Source organism: Lepidothrix coronata, unplaced genomic scaffold, assembly GCF_001604755.1.
Source record: "Lepidothrix coronata isolate B3197 unplaced genomic scaffold, Lepidothrix_coronata-1.0 Scaffold77, whole genome shotgun sequence".
NCBI lineage: Eukaryota > Metazoa > Chordata > Aves > Passeriformes > Pipridae > Lepidothrix > Lepidothrix coronata.
The window spans coordinates 304,432-321,507 of NW_016690257.1; the positions used below are offsets into that span (position 1 = coordinate 304,432).

General features: G+C 45.4%; 1 protein-coding gene across 1 annotated transcript in view; it reads left to right on the forward strand.

Moving 5' to 3' along the window:
- The window catches only part of MYO5B (myosin VB), a 142,504-nt gene that overhangs the window by 70,483 nt on the left and 54,945 nt on the right, over positions 1 to 17,076 (forward strand). The window contains exons 13-17 of the mRNA XM_017819736.1: positions 4,083 to 4,205; positions 5,462 to 5,545; positions 10,267 to 10,416; positions 11,012 to 11,109; positions 15,760 to 15,846. Of these exons, the coding sequence (XP_017675225.1) occupies positions 4,083 to 4,205; positions 5,462 to 5,545; positions 10,267 to 10,416; positions 11,012 to 11,109; positions 15,760 to 15,846 (542 nt within the window). The remainder of the gene's footprint in view (positions 1 to 4,082; positions 4,206 to 5,461; positions 5,546 to 10,266; positions 10,417 to 11,011; positions 11,110 to 15,759; positions 15,847 to 17,076) is intronic.

Consider the following 17,076-nt stretch of genomic DNA (forward strand, 5'->3'; position numbering starts at 1 on the left):
GGGGAGCAAGGAGATGAACGTAGAGCCTGTCAGAAGAAATGAGCATGAAAGAGGGAGTCTGTCTTCTGAAAATCCAGCTGTGAGAGGGCTGCTTGGATGTCTGGAATGCATTTAGGTTATGGTCGCACTAGTTGTGAAGGAAATTACTTTGGTGGAGGGGGCAACACACTTCTTAGGAAGACTTCAAAGGTTTCGAGGTTTGAGGGGATGTGTGAAGAGTGACTTGCACTCTCTGGAGAGGTGCAGCCAGCTGGGGTTGGTTTTTCAAGAGACCTTAATTATCTTCAGAGGAAACGGAAAACCCTCTGAGAAATGCAGTGAAGCCTCTGAGTCAAAGTTGGATAAGCTGTCCTGCTTTTTGGGGCTGAAACTGCTTTCCCTGTGGGAGTGCTGCTTGTCTTCCACATGCTTCCCAAGTGCCTTGGACATGGCTTTCAGGGACGTGGGATGATTCTTGGGTGGTCCTGGGCAGGGCCAGGAGTTGGAGTTGATGATCCTTGTGGGTCCATTCCAGCTCAGGACATTCTGTGATTCTGTGATTTGGGAGTACAGTCAGAGATTGCTCTGGATGCCCAAGTTTCTCTGTAAGGTGTCCTGCAGCCTCACTGCTTTCGTGCTTTTGCCTGTGCTGTTGGGATGGTAGTGGGAATGAAAAGTTAATGAAAAAAAACCCTGTCCGTTAGCATGGAATGCATCGAAAAGGGTTCTGTCAAGAACAGGCTGGTTGGAAGGGTTCATGTGTCAATTGCAGAACCAGATTTTGCAGAACAATTGTCCAAGATTTGTTAGGGATCTTGGTGAAATCATTTCTGCTGTGGAGCAGCCTGACCCCGAGGCTGCCGAAGGGGGATGTTTCTCACCAAACCCACAGACTCCCTCACGTTCTTGAGCTCTTCTTTTGTGGCTCTGTTTTGTGTTTTATGGCACGTTGCCATTGTGTTATGCTGTTAATGTGCCAAATGCATTTTCTAGTGTTGTTCAAAAGATGCTCTTTAACCTTTCCCGTGTCCTTCTGTCAAGTGCCAGAAACACTGAAGTCTGTTTCTGGCTGACTGGTTTTCAATCCCTCTTGTCTCCGCGCGTCGCTGTGAACTTGGGTATCTGAGCAAATGTGTTTTCCTTGTCTGGACTCGTTAGTTTTTTGAGCATCAGAAATGAGCACATCGCCTTCCTGTGCTGCCCTGTCCTGTCCAGGGGGATTTCTGCTCCACGGGCAGAGGTTGGACCTCTGGGCTTTCCTTTCGGGCGGGCCGCCCGATCCGATGGCAGAACAACCTCCCCCGTGTCATGCTGTCAGCTTTGATGACTTTAAAGTCAGGCACATCACTTGCACTGGAACGTGGCTCTGCAGTGCAGAGGAAGCCCAGGCTTTTTTCAGGCTTTAACTTGTACTGGAGCTAAGGACAAAAGAAATAATATGTAAATGACTTTCAGGGGGTTCACTTTTAGATCATTAGGTTTGAATTGTAGAATCTCGGAATGGTTTGGTTTGGAAGGGACCTTAAAGACCACCTCTTTCCAATCCCCTGCCATGGAGGGGCATGACCTCCCACTATCCCAGGTTGCAGAATGGGCAGACATGAGCCTGTGGGGTGACCCTGGCTGTGCTGGGTGGGTTTGATTTCGGTTGCAGTAGCTCCTGACAGCTCAGAGGAGAGTGTATGGAGGGATTACACTGTCCCACCCATTTTGTGAGGAGTGACAGGGGCACGACAAGGAGGACGAGCAGAAGCGCTGACCCTGTGTGCTATTCCTGGTGTAAGTTTTACCTTGTTTAAAGATTCCATGCAAAACTTGCAAGGCAGTCGCTTTTCGTCTTCCCCAGCCCCTAAAAAAGAGATGAGATAGTCTTTAAATAACTTTCTCCGTGGCTCTAAAGGCCTTAAACTGCCAAGCTAATACCAAAAGCTGTTATAATAGTGCAGATAATGGCCCTGTTATTTTTTATCTCTGGAACTTGGTCCCAGTCAGGTGCTCCTCAGGCAGCTAAAAATACTCTGGCTGCAGGACAGTGAGCAGGGTAGGGCAAAACCCTCTTTCTGGGAGGCAGGAGCGAGGCCTTTGAAGTTCAGCTCTGAGATAAGCAGGTTTTTCAGCAAAGTGGATGGCCTAGAAGAGAGCTGGTGCAGGGTAAATCTGCTCTCTGCAGCATCCCACGGCTCAGGTGCTCCTGCTCTGCACCTGTGGCTTAGTCCTGAGCAGGAGGCACCTAATGATAGCTCCAGAAAGAATGTCTTTTACATATAAATATTAAATATAACTGATGAAAAGAAACCCATCTGCATTTATATAACCCTGTAGTTTAAACGTGCAAGTCTATCTGGCGTAAATAAAACATGTATATAATTGCATAACTAAGTGCCATTTTAATATTTATATATGCTCTCTGTTATTTCTATGCGTGTCCATAATTGGCTACACTTAAAACCTGTGAAATATAAATAAATCTGGGGTAGCATGGCGTGCATGAGTGGCTGCTGCATTTATTTCACCCCCCTTACTGGGGATAGGCAGGAGATGCTTATCCCAGTGTCCAGAGCCCTTCTGGTGTGTTTTGGTTTGCTGTCATGAAATCAAAGGCTGCTTCAGAGCAGCGCTGAGAAATATTCCTCAACTGTCTTGAGGTTTCCTTCTCACTGTTTGCTGCCCCTATTTCCTCTGTCATTTTTCATATAAAGATCTATGTAAAGTCCTGATGGATGATCCAGAGCTCTGCCTGATGCTGCACAGTTATTCTGTGGTTTCTAGGCTTTTGTCCCATCCAATTTTAAATATTGCCTAACACTTCTCTTCCAGCTCTTCTCTTTTTCTAACCTAAATTACCCAGTCAGTCATTTTCTGTTAAAACTTGTGTGTGTATATGTGCCCTACTGGCAGTGATCCATGGGATGAACCCATCAGCTGTGGCTCTTCAGCCCTCAAGAGCAACAATTTCACTCCTTGTTTCCTTTGATTTTCAAGAATTTTGTTTTGTGTCGAGCTCGTTGGGCTAGAAAAGTACAAAATAAAATATGTGTACAGCTAGGTGCTTTCCTCGAACGCCCTTATGTTTTTCTGTAGAGTTTTTGGGCTTTTGGCTGGTTAGCAGAGAAGGACCTAAATATATCCTGGAAGAATGAGTCTGTATGGGAAGTGTAATGATGTATTTAATATTTGAAATCCCAGCATATTTTTATATGCTGCTATACAGCTGTATGTGCTTAGAAAATAACAAAACAAAACAAAATTTCCCTGATCTTGACAGTATATTGCATTAACTTAATTTTACCATTATTTAGTGGGTAAAAACTGCAGATGCTGGAGAGGATGGTAAGCTCAAGCATTCTTTAACTGTTAATGTGTGAACAGTAGCCCAGGTAGTGCTGTGAGGTGTTCTTTTAAGTCATTGCAGTTTTTTAGGATTTCTCCATTCTCTGCCCTATTCTACCAAAGCAATTTCTTGGGCAACACCTGATATCTTGCTGTACCGTGGCCAAATTTTTTCAAATTTTGCGTCCTGATTTCAGCCTAAATAGAAGGCAGAGGGAGGGTTTGGTGTCCAGGACATCCGTGGCACAGGAGATTTGGATGTGTGGGAAGGGGACATGGCAATCATTCGGCTGTGGCAGGACAGGTATGTGGGTCTGAAGTCCCAGCCCTGTGTGTAACTGGGGTTAAAACATCATGGGATTGGAATCCAAGTGATCCCAAAAAGGCAGAGATTTCTTAAGAACTATGATTTTAGTATTATTTAATTTTAGTATCTAAGAATTGTTATTGTACTGCTATTATTATTTTAAATGAGATAAACCAGAACTTCCCGCATGTTTTCTCAGGTGGCAGTTTCTGGAAGTATTCGTTCACCAAAAATAGCACTAAAAAAATAATGCTGGTGCCTGAGTAACTAATGTAACTTAAGTGTAAAAATACTCCCTTAATCTTTGATTTTTTTTTTCCAGCAAGAGCAGCTCTGGCTGTTGGAACAGAACCAGAACTTTGGGTGTTTTTTCGCTGGCAGTGAAATTTTAGTGCGTTTGTCAGGAGTATACAAGAAAATAGAGTAGCACACGCTCCTAGAACTGGTCCATCTTCCCACCTTGCAGGTTCCCAGGGGCACTGACCAGAACTGGGCACAGAAGCTGTACGACCGCCACGGCTCCAGCCAGCACTTCCAGAAACCCCGCATGTCCAACACCTCCTTCATCATCCTGCACTTCGCTGATAAGGTACCCAGGGCTGGAAATGGGAAGTGCACGGAAGGGAAATAAACAGCCACGTGAGGGAAAGTTAGTTCACAGCCCCAGCGAGCTGCTTTTCGGTGACAGGGGTGCCTGGGTGGCAGATATCTCGGCTCGGTGCTCGAGTCTAGGTCAGCTCCGAGGACTTCAGCATCAGAACTGTTGCTCTAAGCTGTAAATTGTCTTGGTTTCTAGAGGAGAGTAAAACCCTCTTTTTCAAAGCTGCGGCGAAATGAATTTCTGTAAGGGCAGCTTGACACAAAATGTATTGGAAAGGGGAATTACTTCTGAAGGGCAGGAGCTGCGAGTGTCAGTGAGGCACAGTGTGGGGAGGAGGTGAGAGGTGATCCTCTCTGATCCCACCCTTCTGAGGGAGAAGATGCCAACTGTGGGACTAAACTAAACTAAATCCCAGTGTCTGGAGCTGTAGGGGCATCTCCATGGGCTCCAACTTCATCAAAACCCTGATGTGACAGGTGTCACTCACGGCAAATGACAATCTCAAAAGCCTGCAGTTATCCCAAAGACCCATTTGTTGGGGAAAAAAAAAAAAGACCAGGGATGTGTCTGAGGAGCCAGACAACAAGCAGGTGCTTTGCTGCCACACAGGTGCTTCTCCTAACCAGATTTGCCCTGGATGTGAGAGGCACTTTTCATGGCAAAGGTTGGTACTCACCTTTCCTTAGGCATTTGGTTTTGCACTTGTATCCCTCACAATCAATATCTCTCTGCAAGTTTCCCCTCCCTTTTTTTTCTTGTGGTCAGTTATTTCAGCCAACTTCAAATGTAAAAAATGAAATTTTCTTCTGTCCTCTCTAAAGTATACTTTAAAGAATGTTTTTCTAAGTTCCTTTGCATCCCAACCCTCTGCAGTTTCAAAAACTAAGAGACCTACAAGAGACATAGCCAAGACATCTTTTGAGGTTTATTGATTAGCTTGCAAGAAGATGAGGAATGAACAAAAGAGCTTGTAGAGTTACTGATGAACTTCACGGTTTTTTCCCCTCTGGTTTCCATACAGAGCAGTTCAATAACTAAGAAACAATCTGTGTTTGCAGCAAGGGTTTTGCTTTTATTCAGATTCACTTCTTCTGATTTAAAAGTGACCTTTAAATTCCAGTTGTTCTCCCCTTTCCCTCTCTCAGGTTTTTCAGGTGAACTCTGGATAGCAGGGGAGCGGTGGGAGCACCTTGTCCCTGTGTGGTTTGACTTTACCCTCTGAGCTTCCTTTTGTCTCCTGCTAGGTGGAATACCAGAGTGAGGGATTTCTGGAGAAGAACAGGGACACCGTGTATGAGGAGCAGATCAGCATCCTGAAAGCCAGCAAGGTAAAAGCAGTAAATCATGGCAGTGGTCCTGGTTGGAGCTAAATTGTGTGTTCCTGTGCCATACCACAGCATGTTGGGTATGTGAACATGTAACAGCAGCAAAAGAGGCAAATACATGGGATGTGGAGGAGGGAGAAAGGGGGTAGAGGAGAGTGCTGGGGGCTACAGTCACACCCATGTGTGGGTACGTGTGGTTATACATGTTCTTTCACCCTGGTGTTGGTATCCTGTCATCACAGAAATCATTTCCAAACCTGCTGATCCTCTTCTTATTTGGTCACCAAGAACCAAAATTAGGAACAGCTAGTTACTGGGCATTGTATATCCCACTTAACTCTTGCTTGGAGCTCCCCACTCATCAGCTGGCACTGAAGGTGTTATCATAGAATCACAGAATGGTTTTGATTGGAAGGGACCTTAGAGATCATCTTGTTCCAACCCCCTGCCATGGGCAAGTATACCTTCCACTGGACTAGGTTGCTCAAAAGTAAGGTGATCCTGGGGTTAAAAGCCATGGTCAGCAGTGTAATCTGTATATTGTGGGTAGCTTTGACGACCCTATCACCCTTCCATATGAAAATCGCTGTTTGTCTTAGCTGTAGGCCATCATACATGTCCCTGTATCTTCTAATTACTTTAATAATTAGTATGCAAAAGATAGGGTTAATACACAACGCTGGAAATGTTACCCAAACTCTGAGGCATCCCAGCTGCTGTGGAGCTGTTTTACACCACTGCCAGTATACAGTTTTAACAAATCAACTCATATTCGTGATCACGCTGCCACTCCTGTGTTACAAGATTTCGTGCCTTGTGCCTTTCTTCTCTTGAGTGTTGTACAAACAACTTGTCAACATCTCATTGCTTCAAGTGCCAGCGGGGGTGTATTGACTGACTTTGCATACCAGGTCTCCTGCTAAAGAGCATTTTGGCTCTCAGTGTTAAAAATCTCTGGTATTTCTGTGGGCTGGGGATTTGGTGGGATGTTGGAAGCAGAAGAGCAGTAGCTGTGGGGCTCTGCAGGCTTTGGTGTGGGTCCTGTCTGCAGTGAAAGGGCATTTGGCAATGGGCTTCAGGTTGGACACTTCACAGCTCTATGTATAAATTGAGCAGATTTTACACTGACTTCCAGTACCACACTCTTGTCTCCATGAGCACTTGGGGGGATTGGGTTAAAGGTGTCAATAGCACAGACATCTAAGGAATTTCAAATACTTGCTGTTTTAAAACCAGACCAAAAGTTCTTCCCTGCAGCCTTGAGTCTTTCATTGTCAATTAATGAGCTGAAACTTCATAGACAGCCTCATCCCTTCCAGGGGCAGCTTTTATTAAAGAGTTAGAATGAAAACCCAGCCCTGCAAAGTCCAACACCTACATCCTGCATCCAAAAAAAGGCTGCGTGACTTTGGGGCACTGCTGTCCCACCAAACCCTGTGCATGGTTTAAGGAAGGAATGTATCTGCTTTTCTACAAAACTTTTCAAAGCCTGCCACAGCATGGGCCAGTATGTTAAATTGGTTTTGGGTTTTTTTTGCATTACAGATTCTGGACTCCCCTGCATATTGCAAGGAAACGTGTCACATATCCGGACCTCTCTTTGTGCCACCCTCCCTTGGGTTTACTTCTGACTGTCACCTTCCAAAGGCACCCTAAAGAAGGAGTGGGGTGAGGGGAGATGGAGGAAATAGTGGTTTTAGAAGCATTTTAAGCAGGAGCTTATTCCTGTCAAAGTTCTGAGATGAGGATGGGAAATTATTTGACTGTTGTCAGTGGCTTGCCCTGTGTCCCCACCAGGAATTCATATGAAGATGACAGGATGAGCAAATTTCTCATCCGTGGGGGTAATTGTGAGACTAATAACTGTGAAGCTGGACGTTAATAATGCCCAAATCAAGATCTCTGCATGTTCAGGAAGCTTCTCAGGGCAAAATCTGGGCATGATTAGAGCTTATTAGAAATGCCAGGTAGCCTCCAGGAATAATTGATGCTGTATGATGAATTATTTAGCCAGTGCTGAACTTGCTGTTGAAATCAGTGCTGCAGAACTGGCAGTGTCTGGTAGGGATTTCTGTTTGACTTGGTTGCAGAGAAGAGATGTGGTCTATTGTTGTAGAGTGTTGGGGACCCTGGAACTCCCTCTGTGAAAATGAGAGATTTTTAAAAAATGGGGAAATAGGTCTCTCTGTCCTATACAGGGACTATAATATAATACCAGAGCAGGCTGGACTTTCATTTAATAGCTGAAAAAACCACCAAACCCTGCTCCTTGCAACTAGTTTGCTTGACCTAAAAGAACCCCAAACAAATCAAACCGTAAAAAATTAATGTGAATGTCTTGGGACCCAAGATTTGAGTTTACTCGTCCTGCAAACTAGGGTAATGGTCCTTGGGGTCAGGTGTTAGGACCCTGTGGCTTCACGGTGGCAGCTTTGTAGGCGACACCAACATTGCATTTGTGATCATGGAATCACAGAATGGTTTGGGTTGGAAGGGACCTTAATCACCATCTCGTTCCAAACCCCTGCCGTGGGCAGGGACACCTTCCACTAGACCTGGTTGCTCCAAGCCCTGTCCAACCTGGCCTTGGACACTCCCAGGGATGGGTCAGCCACAGCTTCTCTGATCCAGCACAAAACACTCTCAAATGCACTTGGCTCTGAGAACATTTGGGGGATAGTTTGAAGAATTTCTGCCTTTAAGCCATTTCTTTAATGACATGGGGGCAGTGACTGTTACCAGCCTGTGCCTATGCTGTGCTGTCCTGGGAAAAAGAGCAGCAGGAGCATCCTCACCTTCCTCCTGAAAAGCCTCTAAAAGCTGATGATCTGCTCTTGGTTTCCCTAACCCCTGTTTGCCAGCAGACTGTGTTATCCTGTTTTTTTGTTTGATTTTTTTTTTTCTCTTGACTGCCATGTGCCTCCCAGAGCTATAAACAAATAAAACCAATTTTCTTTTGCTGCAAAAAGCAACCTGGTCTCTCTGAACCGAAGAGAGTAGCAGTGGCAGTGCCGAGTCTGCTGCTTAGATGTGCTAGTTTGATTAAAACTTAAATTTGTGCGGCAGAAGGCTGTGCTGTGAGGACTTTGTCCTGTCCTCAGGACCAGGCCTGCATACAGTATTCACTGCTTTCTTGTTTGTATTCCCACCAAATCTATGTGGAGGGCAAGGGGGAACACTCAGTTTAACACAGCAAGGACCTAAACACCTCTCCATCAACAACCACATCTCTGATGAAGCACTCCCACCAAGGCAGAACTGCCTTCTGCTAATTAGAATGCAATTAATGCCATCAACAGGACAGTGAAAGAAACTTTATAGAGCAGCTAATTAGTTCTGTTAGTGCTGGTCAGCTAAAACAGTTGAGAGTTGATGTTCTTTGAATTAGGGAAACTGTTTTGACTACTGATGGAGAGGAGAGCATACAGGTATGCTGCATAGGTATTGTACTCCAGTTCCTTTGTAATTATGAATAATGCACTGATGGTTTTGGCTCTGCCAGTTGGGAAGGAGGGATCTGTCCTTCTTGCTTATCCCCCAGCACCTGTGGAATAGATCCTGGGCTGCTAAGGATGATCCCAGCGTTGCATTATGCGAGCCGAAAGCTCAGCTCTGAGATCCTTCTCCAGGAATAAGCAATGCTGTTATTGATTAGCGAGTGGATGGCACTTCCAGCTATGTGTTCAGAGGATATTTCAAAATCCAAAATTACAGACAGGGGTTTTACCACATTGTGAAGTGTGAGATAGTGATGCAGAGCCCGTGTTGGATATCTTACAGTATCAAGCCTATGCCATCCAGACATCCCAGGTTTGCAGGAGTCAAAGCATCCAAGGCAGTGACATGTCATCCAAGTACAACAGCTGTCAGGATGTCTCTTTTTTGGGGATAGAGGATCAGGCAAAGAAGGTGAGAGCCTTTGTTCTGGTAGGAGTTGAGTGAGCCCCAGAGATCAAAATAAAAACTGTGAGTATGAAGCAGATCCTTAGCAGGCACTGTCCTGGAGTCCAAGATGTGAAAATTTAACAGCCCTGCTAACCATGCCAGATTTAAGGTGGCTTGCTTAATATTCAAGTTCCCCAGTCTAATGCAAATTTGAATATCCTGCTCCTTAAATAATAATAATTAAAAAAAGACATTAAGTGCATTTGCCAGCTCACCTGTTCTCCTGTTTATGAAGTGGAAATGTTGCTGCTGGCTTGCCAGAAATCCCAGACTTTAGGGATCCGAGGAGCCAAATGTGGTGCATCCAGGGCTGTGGAATGGTGTTCCTTGCTTGTTCAGCTGATAGGCAGGTAATTAGCGAGGAAGTGCTGGTGTATCTTTAATTGTTAGAGAAGCAAGGGTGCCTCTGAGGCCATGGTGGGACCTTCTCACATGGAGACCCCATTACTGGGGTGTGTGCTGTTCAGGCAGCATCCTTGATGAGGCCAGGGCTGGATGAATATTCTGAAAACAAGCCCACAAAACTCGGGGGGTTTTGTGTCTTGACAAGACTTCAGCCTCTTTTTTTTGCACATTCAGGGTCTGATGAACTATGAGACAGAATGGCCAATGGTCCTGATGTAGGTTGTATAGACAATGCTTCTTGCTTTCACTTTTCTTGCCCTTTTTCCCCTTCCAGGTTTAAGATGGGTAAAAAATGACCTGACCAACGTGACTTGGGTGGGTTCATTCCCCAGTGAGCAGGTCCAGAGTTGCTCAAGTGTTGTTGTTTGTTTTAGTATCCAATGGTGGCAGACTTATTCCACGAAGAGAAGGGTGCTGTGCCCGTCACTCCTGTGGGAAAGGGAACATCCAAAATCAGTGTCCGTTCTGCCAGGCCAGCCATCAAAGCTGCCAACAAGGAGCACAAGAAAACAGTGGGACACCAGGTAATGTATGATTTGAGTGAGTCAGTCAACAACAGGGGAATCCAGTTAAGATCTTGTTGCCTCAGTTTGAGTCAGATAAATGAAAAGCTGTTGGGGATGGAAAGGCACTTTCCCACGACCCATGTTTGGCTGTTGCATTTTGGGTGACTTGTAGCAGTGTCTCTGGAAGAGGAGGCTTGAGTAGTTGTGACTGGAAGTAGTTGAGAGGTTTAAGGAGGGTGGAGCCACTCTAGGATTCACTGGAATGTGTCCCACTGTACTATGGAACTCATAAATTGAAACAATTTCAGAAAAAGAGCATTTTTCCCCTTGTGTGGACAGTCAGATGGTGCAACAAGGGCCCAGAGAGGTTGTACTGTCTCCACCCTTGGAGATATTTCAGAGACCCAACTGTGTAGAGTCCTGAGCAAACACTTGTTACTCATGAACCTTAAGCTGGAAGTTCTCAACCCACCAGTTGCTGAATGTGCTGGGCAGGCGGGGAGGTTCACGCTGCGTCACATCCAGGGGCTGGTGCCCTGTGGCACCTGCCAGCTTGGGCTGCAGGGCTGCATCACCCTCCTCCCTCCTCAAAATGAGTGGCTTTTTCTTCCAGTTCCGCAATTCGCTGCATTTGCTGATGGAGACCCTGAATGCCACCACCCCACACTACGTGCGCTGCATCAAACCCAACGACGAGAAGCTGCCCTTTAAGTAAGTGGGCTTTCATATGAGCAAATATGTTCAGCTTTAGAGCAACAGAGTGTGCTTTGGGACCTTCCCCTTGCCAGGGACATTGCCCCCTCCTTGTAATGTTGTTCCTGTAACTGGAAGGTTGCAGGAATATTTTGCTGGAGTCACTTTTTTGGGTTTCGTTATGTGCGTTTTGTGCCTGTGAAATGAAGACTAATTCAGGTTACAGTAATTCATAGATATACTCTGCTAATAATACTGAGCATCCTTGCTTTGCAGTAATAGGGTCTTTGTACAATTTCTTCTTAGACTTGCTTTGATTTAAATAGTTACGGTTCTAAGCAGTGAAAAGATGAAGAAATTAAAATGCAGAGAAAAGTAGTGGGCTTGCAAAATGAACAAAAATGTCTTGGTGCTTCCAAAATAAATGTGGAAAAAGTAAAGACGTGACTTGTATCAACTTCAGGCAGGTTTCCAGGTGAGTGAACAGCTGAAACAAAAAGCCAGTCTTGATCTTCCTCTGTAGTTCAGAGACGTATCGTGAGCGGCAAGCGCTGTGAGCAGAGAGCTTTTAGCCTTGCTTGACCTCTTGGTCGTGTCTTTGTACCCAGTTTTGTTCCCTTCAGCTCCAAAACCCTTGTCTGTTAGTATGTAGGAGCCTCATAGATCAAGTTGTGATGTCCTTTAAGGGCGTAAACTGCAGGTGGTGACCTTTAAGAAAGCAGCTTCTGACTGTAACCCATCAGCAGGGAGGCATTTCCCTCCAGCTGATCCAACGCAGGCTGAGGGCTCCCAGTGAGCACAGTGCAACCTCAGGGTGCAGAGACAGCTCCAACAGTGTCCTGAGAGGAGGGTGAAGCACCTGTAAACAGGCTCACCTTTGGTCACAATGTGCTGGTGGAGATGTATCCACCAGGAAGCTTCCTGGCTTGACTCTTCTTCCCCTGCAAACAGCAAAGTGAAGGGTATTAATGGTTAGAAGATGTTCGGACACGGGTTTATATTTAACTGTTTCCTTAGATGATTAGTTATCAGCTCTGGAGAAGGCTGTGTTGGCTGCCTGTGCTGGGATGGCAGTTCCTGTACTCTGTTGTATCTGTTTCATGTACCTTTTTGTAGGTACTGGAGATGCTTCGGGACACACCTCAGTCTCCTGTTGCCTATTGCAGTGTTTTTCTATTTAAATGAAATTCAGGAGTAACACTTTGTGATTGATTGTTTTCTTTAGCTAAAACACAGAAGTATTTTCTGAATTGCTGTAGTGAAAGTGTCAAGGATGTTCCACGTGGTGAAATATCTTCACCTTTCCAAAGGGTGTTTCCAATACTCCATGTCCATACTCTACTATACTTTCAGCCCATCCATCTTCACTTCTTTACCTTTTAACTTTTCAATTCAGTTTTTCATGTGATGCTCAGGATACAGTTAATATAATTTCACAAATGTGTGAGCTCCTGATGAGGAAGGTGCAGTAATTGTCTGAATTAACTCAGTTGTACTTCTAAGCTGTTATGTGTAGCAAATAATAAGAGGATAATTCTGCCAGTGTCTGCTGGCAGTTTAAGTGATGTCTTGGTCTGATGTGATGTTCCCCATCTGGTAAATGTCAGAGTTGTCCAAGCTCAGGGTTTTGAGAACAAAGGATAAACTAAAATAACACACAAGAATGGTTCTGGTTCAGGTGTCTCCTACTGGGGGGTTCTGCAAGAGATGATTTCCCTCCTCACCTGCCATGGATTGCTTAATTGACATGCAATCTGAGAATCTTGGTCAATATTGATCTTGCTGCCACCAGCTTGAGGAATTTGTATCCTGAGCTTGGCTTGAATAAAGTCACAGAATCATTAAGGTTGGAAAAGCCCCTCCCAGACCATCGAGTCCAACCCATGCCTGACCCCCACCTTGTCCCCCAGCGCCATGTCCAGTTGTTCCTTGGACACCTCCAGGAGTGGGGACTCCACCAACTCCCTGGGCAGCCCCTTCCAAGGCCTGACCACCCTTTCCATGAAGAAATTCCTTCTGATGACCAACCTGAACCTCCCCTGGCACAGCTTGAGGATGTTTCCCCTTGTCTTGTCCCTTGTTCCCTGGGAGTAGAGCCCGACTTCCCCCAGCTCCCCCCTCCTGTCAGGGGGTTGCAGAGCCAGAAGGTCCCCCCTGAGCCTCCTTTTCTCCAGGATGAGCCCCCCCAGCTCCCTCAGCTGCTCCTCATCAGATTTACCCTCTAAAGTCTATTTGCTTATAAGTAAAACTTGAGTCTGGAGAATACTGGGATGGCTGTAAAGGAGTCTGTGTTTCAGAGCCACATATTGGAAAATACACAGTGCTGGGAGGCATCTGTGAAGTGAAACACCAGTGGCACTGCTCCAGGTTAGCACTGAAGTGATATCTCGTAGCATGCAGAACACTCAGCATTATGTTTGTTGTTCAGTGAGAAAACAAGTCTTCTCTTCCTAAAACATAACATTTTTCAACTCACAGGAGCATTACATTTTTTTGCTAAAATGAGGTGTTTGTCCTGGAGAAGAGAAAGGACCTGATAGCAGCCTTTCAGTACTTACAGGGGCTACCAAGAGGACAAACCCATGCTCTTAACAGTGGTGTGCAGTGGGAGGACAGGAGTCAATGGCCCCAAATTGACACGAGATATTCAGAATGGGGATGGGTAAACGTGTTTTTTTCTCCCTGAGGACAGTCTGTCGATGGAACAGTCTGCCCAGAGGGATTGTGCAACTTCCATCTTCGGAGGTTTTCAGCTTCTGATGGGTTGAAGCCCTGAGCTATGGGTCTGCCCCCATAGCTGTCCCAGCTTTTAAACACAGGAGTTTGATTTCCTCAGGTTTCTTGCACCCTGCATTACTTCCATTCCTACTTTACAGCTTGGTAAAAACATAAGATCTACAATGAGGGTGAGGGGTGTTAGGCTTCCATCCTGGAGGAAACATTGGCACCATGCAGTGATATTTGCTGCATCTGGCTGCAGGCTGTGTCTGAGGTTAATCCCTAATGGAGAAGACCGCAAAAGGCAGATGTGCAAGGGGAATGCCTGACTTCAGGTTGTTCCTTTGTCAATTTTCCTTTTAAATTCTGTTTCGGGCAGGGTTTGTGATCTTTTACTTGGGTTTCCAGGCCAAAAGCAACCTTCTGCCAGTTGCTTCTACCTGCCATGGCAAGGAAAAGAAGTTTTTAATAGTGCGTATGGTCCCACTTTGAAGCTCTTTATTTCAGTGTTAGCCCATAGCTGGAGTTTTTGCAGATAGACAACTGCACCCTCTCTGGTTACTGCATTTCACCTTCTCTGAGCAGGGCTCGTCTGCTTTGGAGAGAGTTTCCCTTGTGTACGACGTAGATTGCCCTGGGATCTTCCAGGTCTGAAGCTTCCCCGTCGATCTGCCAGTCCTGTTTATTATTTATTGTTATGGAAATTGTACCCTTGTGGTTTCTTCCTTGAAGTGAGTGACAGCCCAGACTTGATTTTTCACCCTACGCAGTGTTTGTGGTGTTGCAGCGAATAACTTGCTGGTAGTCTTGACAGGTCCAGGGAATTTAAAAAAGCACAGAGAAGAAGTATTTTCCATTCTGCTTTTGTACTGCAGAGACCAGGCAGAATTATTCATGTAGTCTTGACTTGTGGGTGTAAATATTTTGGGCTTTCAGGGAGAGACAAGCAGATCCCTGAGAAGTTTTAGCTTCTCACCCTTGCTGTGGAAACCTCACACAGCTGTGTACATCTGCACTGTATGAGTCCAAGCTTGATCCAAGGAACTCTTCCAGGATCTTCCAGGGCTGAAGAGCTGGGACCTCTTTGTGCATTCTGTGTTGGGGTGGAAGGAGGGAGCAGCAATGGAGGACACTGGTACCTGGACTCACTCTGTGCAAAGATAGACTGATCTGGGAGTGGGCTCATGCCAGGAACCAGAGAGAGCACAGCCCAGGTATTCAGCTGGAAGTTGTCATGAAGTTTTTTTGGCACAAATTGCTGATGGAAATGAGATGCCAGTGGTAAGGGATGATGCCAGCTAAAAAGAGGAGGGCAGAAACCCCTTGCATTAGTCAGGAACCCCTCGATGTTAGTCAGGAGCATGAGCACCACTGTTCTTGGTAAATGTAGTCTGTAAATCCATGGGACCTGTTTTTGGTATGGAGTTGAATATATCAGATTTATTTTGCTGTTGAATTTGACTTCTGGACCTTATAACTGCAGAAGTAGTACTGTCTGGTTCATCAGGCAGCTTGAGGTGGAGTAGCCTGTTCCCTTCTGTATTGTAATTGTATTGCTTTACAAAGCTGGGTAGATTATGGCTGTAGGGACTAATTAATTGCAGCAGACTGTCATCTTATCCCAAGAAAACCACTAGGGATTGATAGCAGGGTGGTAGCAAAGCCTGTTACGCTTGAAAAGTACAGCAACTTGTGACATGGAGAGGAAATGTGTGACATCTGTGCAGTGTGTTCCCAAAGCAAGGCATGAGTTATACTAGGACTTGTGAGGGAATGGCTCTGGACTAAAAAGTACAGAAGATGGTTTTATTCAACCCCTACTCTAATGATGAGAGCTGAAGACAATTCCTGTCTCTGCAAGAGTCGCTATCAGGTGGGTTGAAAGCGTGGATTCCTTTTCGCTTAATCTCTTCCTTTTCGTGTTAATCTCTATCCTAAATATAATTGCAGATTTGATCCCAAGAGGGCAGTGCAGCAGCTGAGAGCCTGCGGAGTGCTGGAGACCGTCCGGATCAGTGCAGCTGGATTCCCATCCAGGTACTGGGCTGGGAGTTTGCTGGGGTGTTGTGCTGCTGGTGTGATTTACTCAGCAAGTTCCTTATCCCGCATCCTTGGAAGTGTTGAAGGCCAGGTTGGACAAGGCTTGGAGCAACCTGGGTTAGTGGAAGGTGTCTGCCCTTGGCAGGGGAGTGGAACAAGATGAGCTTTAAGGTCCCTTCCGAACCATTCTGTGATTACCTGAGGCGAAAGAGAGAGAGAAGGACACACTGGTGTTTTCAGGAAAAACAGTGTTTATTTAGATTGGTTTGTATCCAGGGTAGATTTTCTCCTTTTTATATTTTTTTTTTTTTTTACAGTTTGCCAAACTCCCATTAGGTCCTGAGTTCCTCAAATCTAAGAGATTCATTATCAGGCAAAGAGCTGCAAAGTGAGGCTGACAGAGGGTGTGTTGTGCTGTGCCCAGTGTTTCAGCTGGTGCTTTCAGTTTGGTCCTGAGATGTAATTTGATGTGGTGAAATACCTGAAAAAGCTGATGCCTGGCAGATAAAGGAATCCAGCTCTGATCCCAAATGGAGTTGGACATCAAGTAGCAAAACAACAGCTTTATATCCTCTGCACCCATCTTGCCTGGAAGCAAGCGTTGCCCTAGAGGACTTCTTCCCTGCTTGCCTGAAGCTCCTTCCACTGTACAATTTACTTTCCTTTGTGTTTTTTTTTTTTCTTCCTGGCATCAGACAGCTGTTGCAATTGTCATTTCAGAAAAAAAAAAATTGATTGTACTTGCAGAGAAAGAAAATAAGGGTTGTAAATTATTACTATAGACTTCCACACTGCACATCCAAAGCATGCGAGGCTTCAAAATCTTGCATCATAAAAAGGAAGGGTTATGGGTGGTGTGGCTCTTGCTGATTGTGTGATATAAAATTCAAAAGAGGTTTTTAAGGCATAATAAATCAGGAAACATAAACTATAAATAAGCCCTGAAGATGACAAGGGCAAATAATTCTAAAAATGCATCAATTGCGTTTTAGTGCCAAGCAGCTTTGTGTTCATGTCAGCAAAGCCATCAGCCTTTTTATATGGGACAAAGAAGTTATAAATATGCTCAGTGAAGAGTCGGCTGAGCGTGGTGATGTGCACCATGAGAAGCTCCCTGCCCTGGACTCTGGGGAGGACTCTGCTACTCTCATCTCCTACAAAGCTGCAAAGACCTTCTGGCAATTGATGGTGCTTGTCTGCATGTTGAGATCAGCTGGCTCTGCTGCA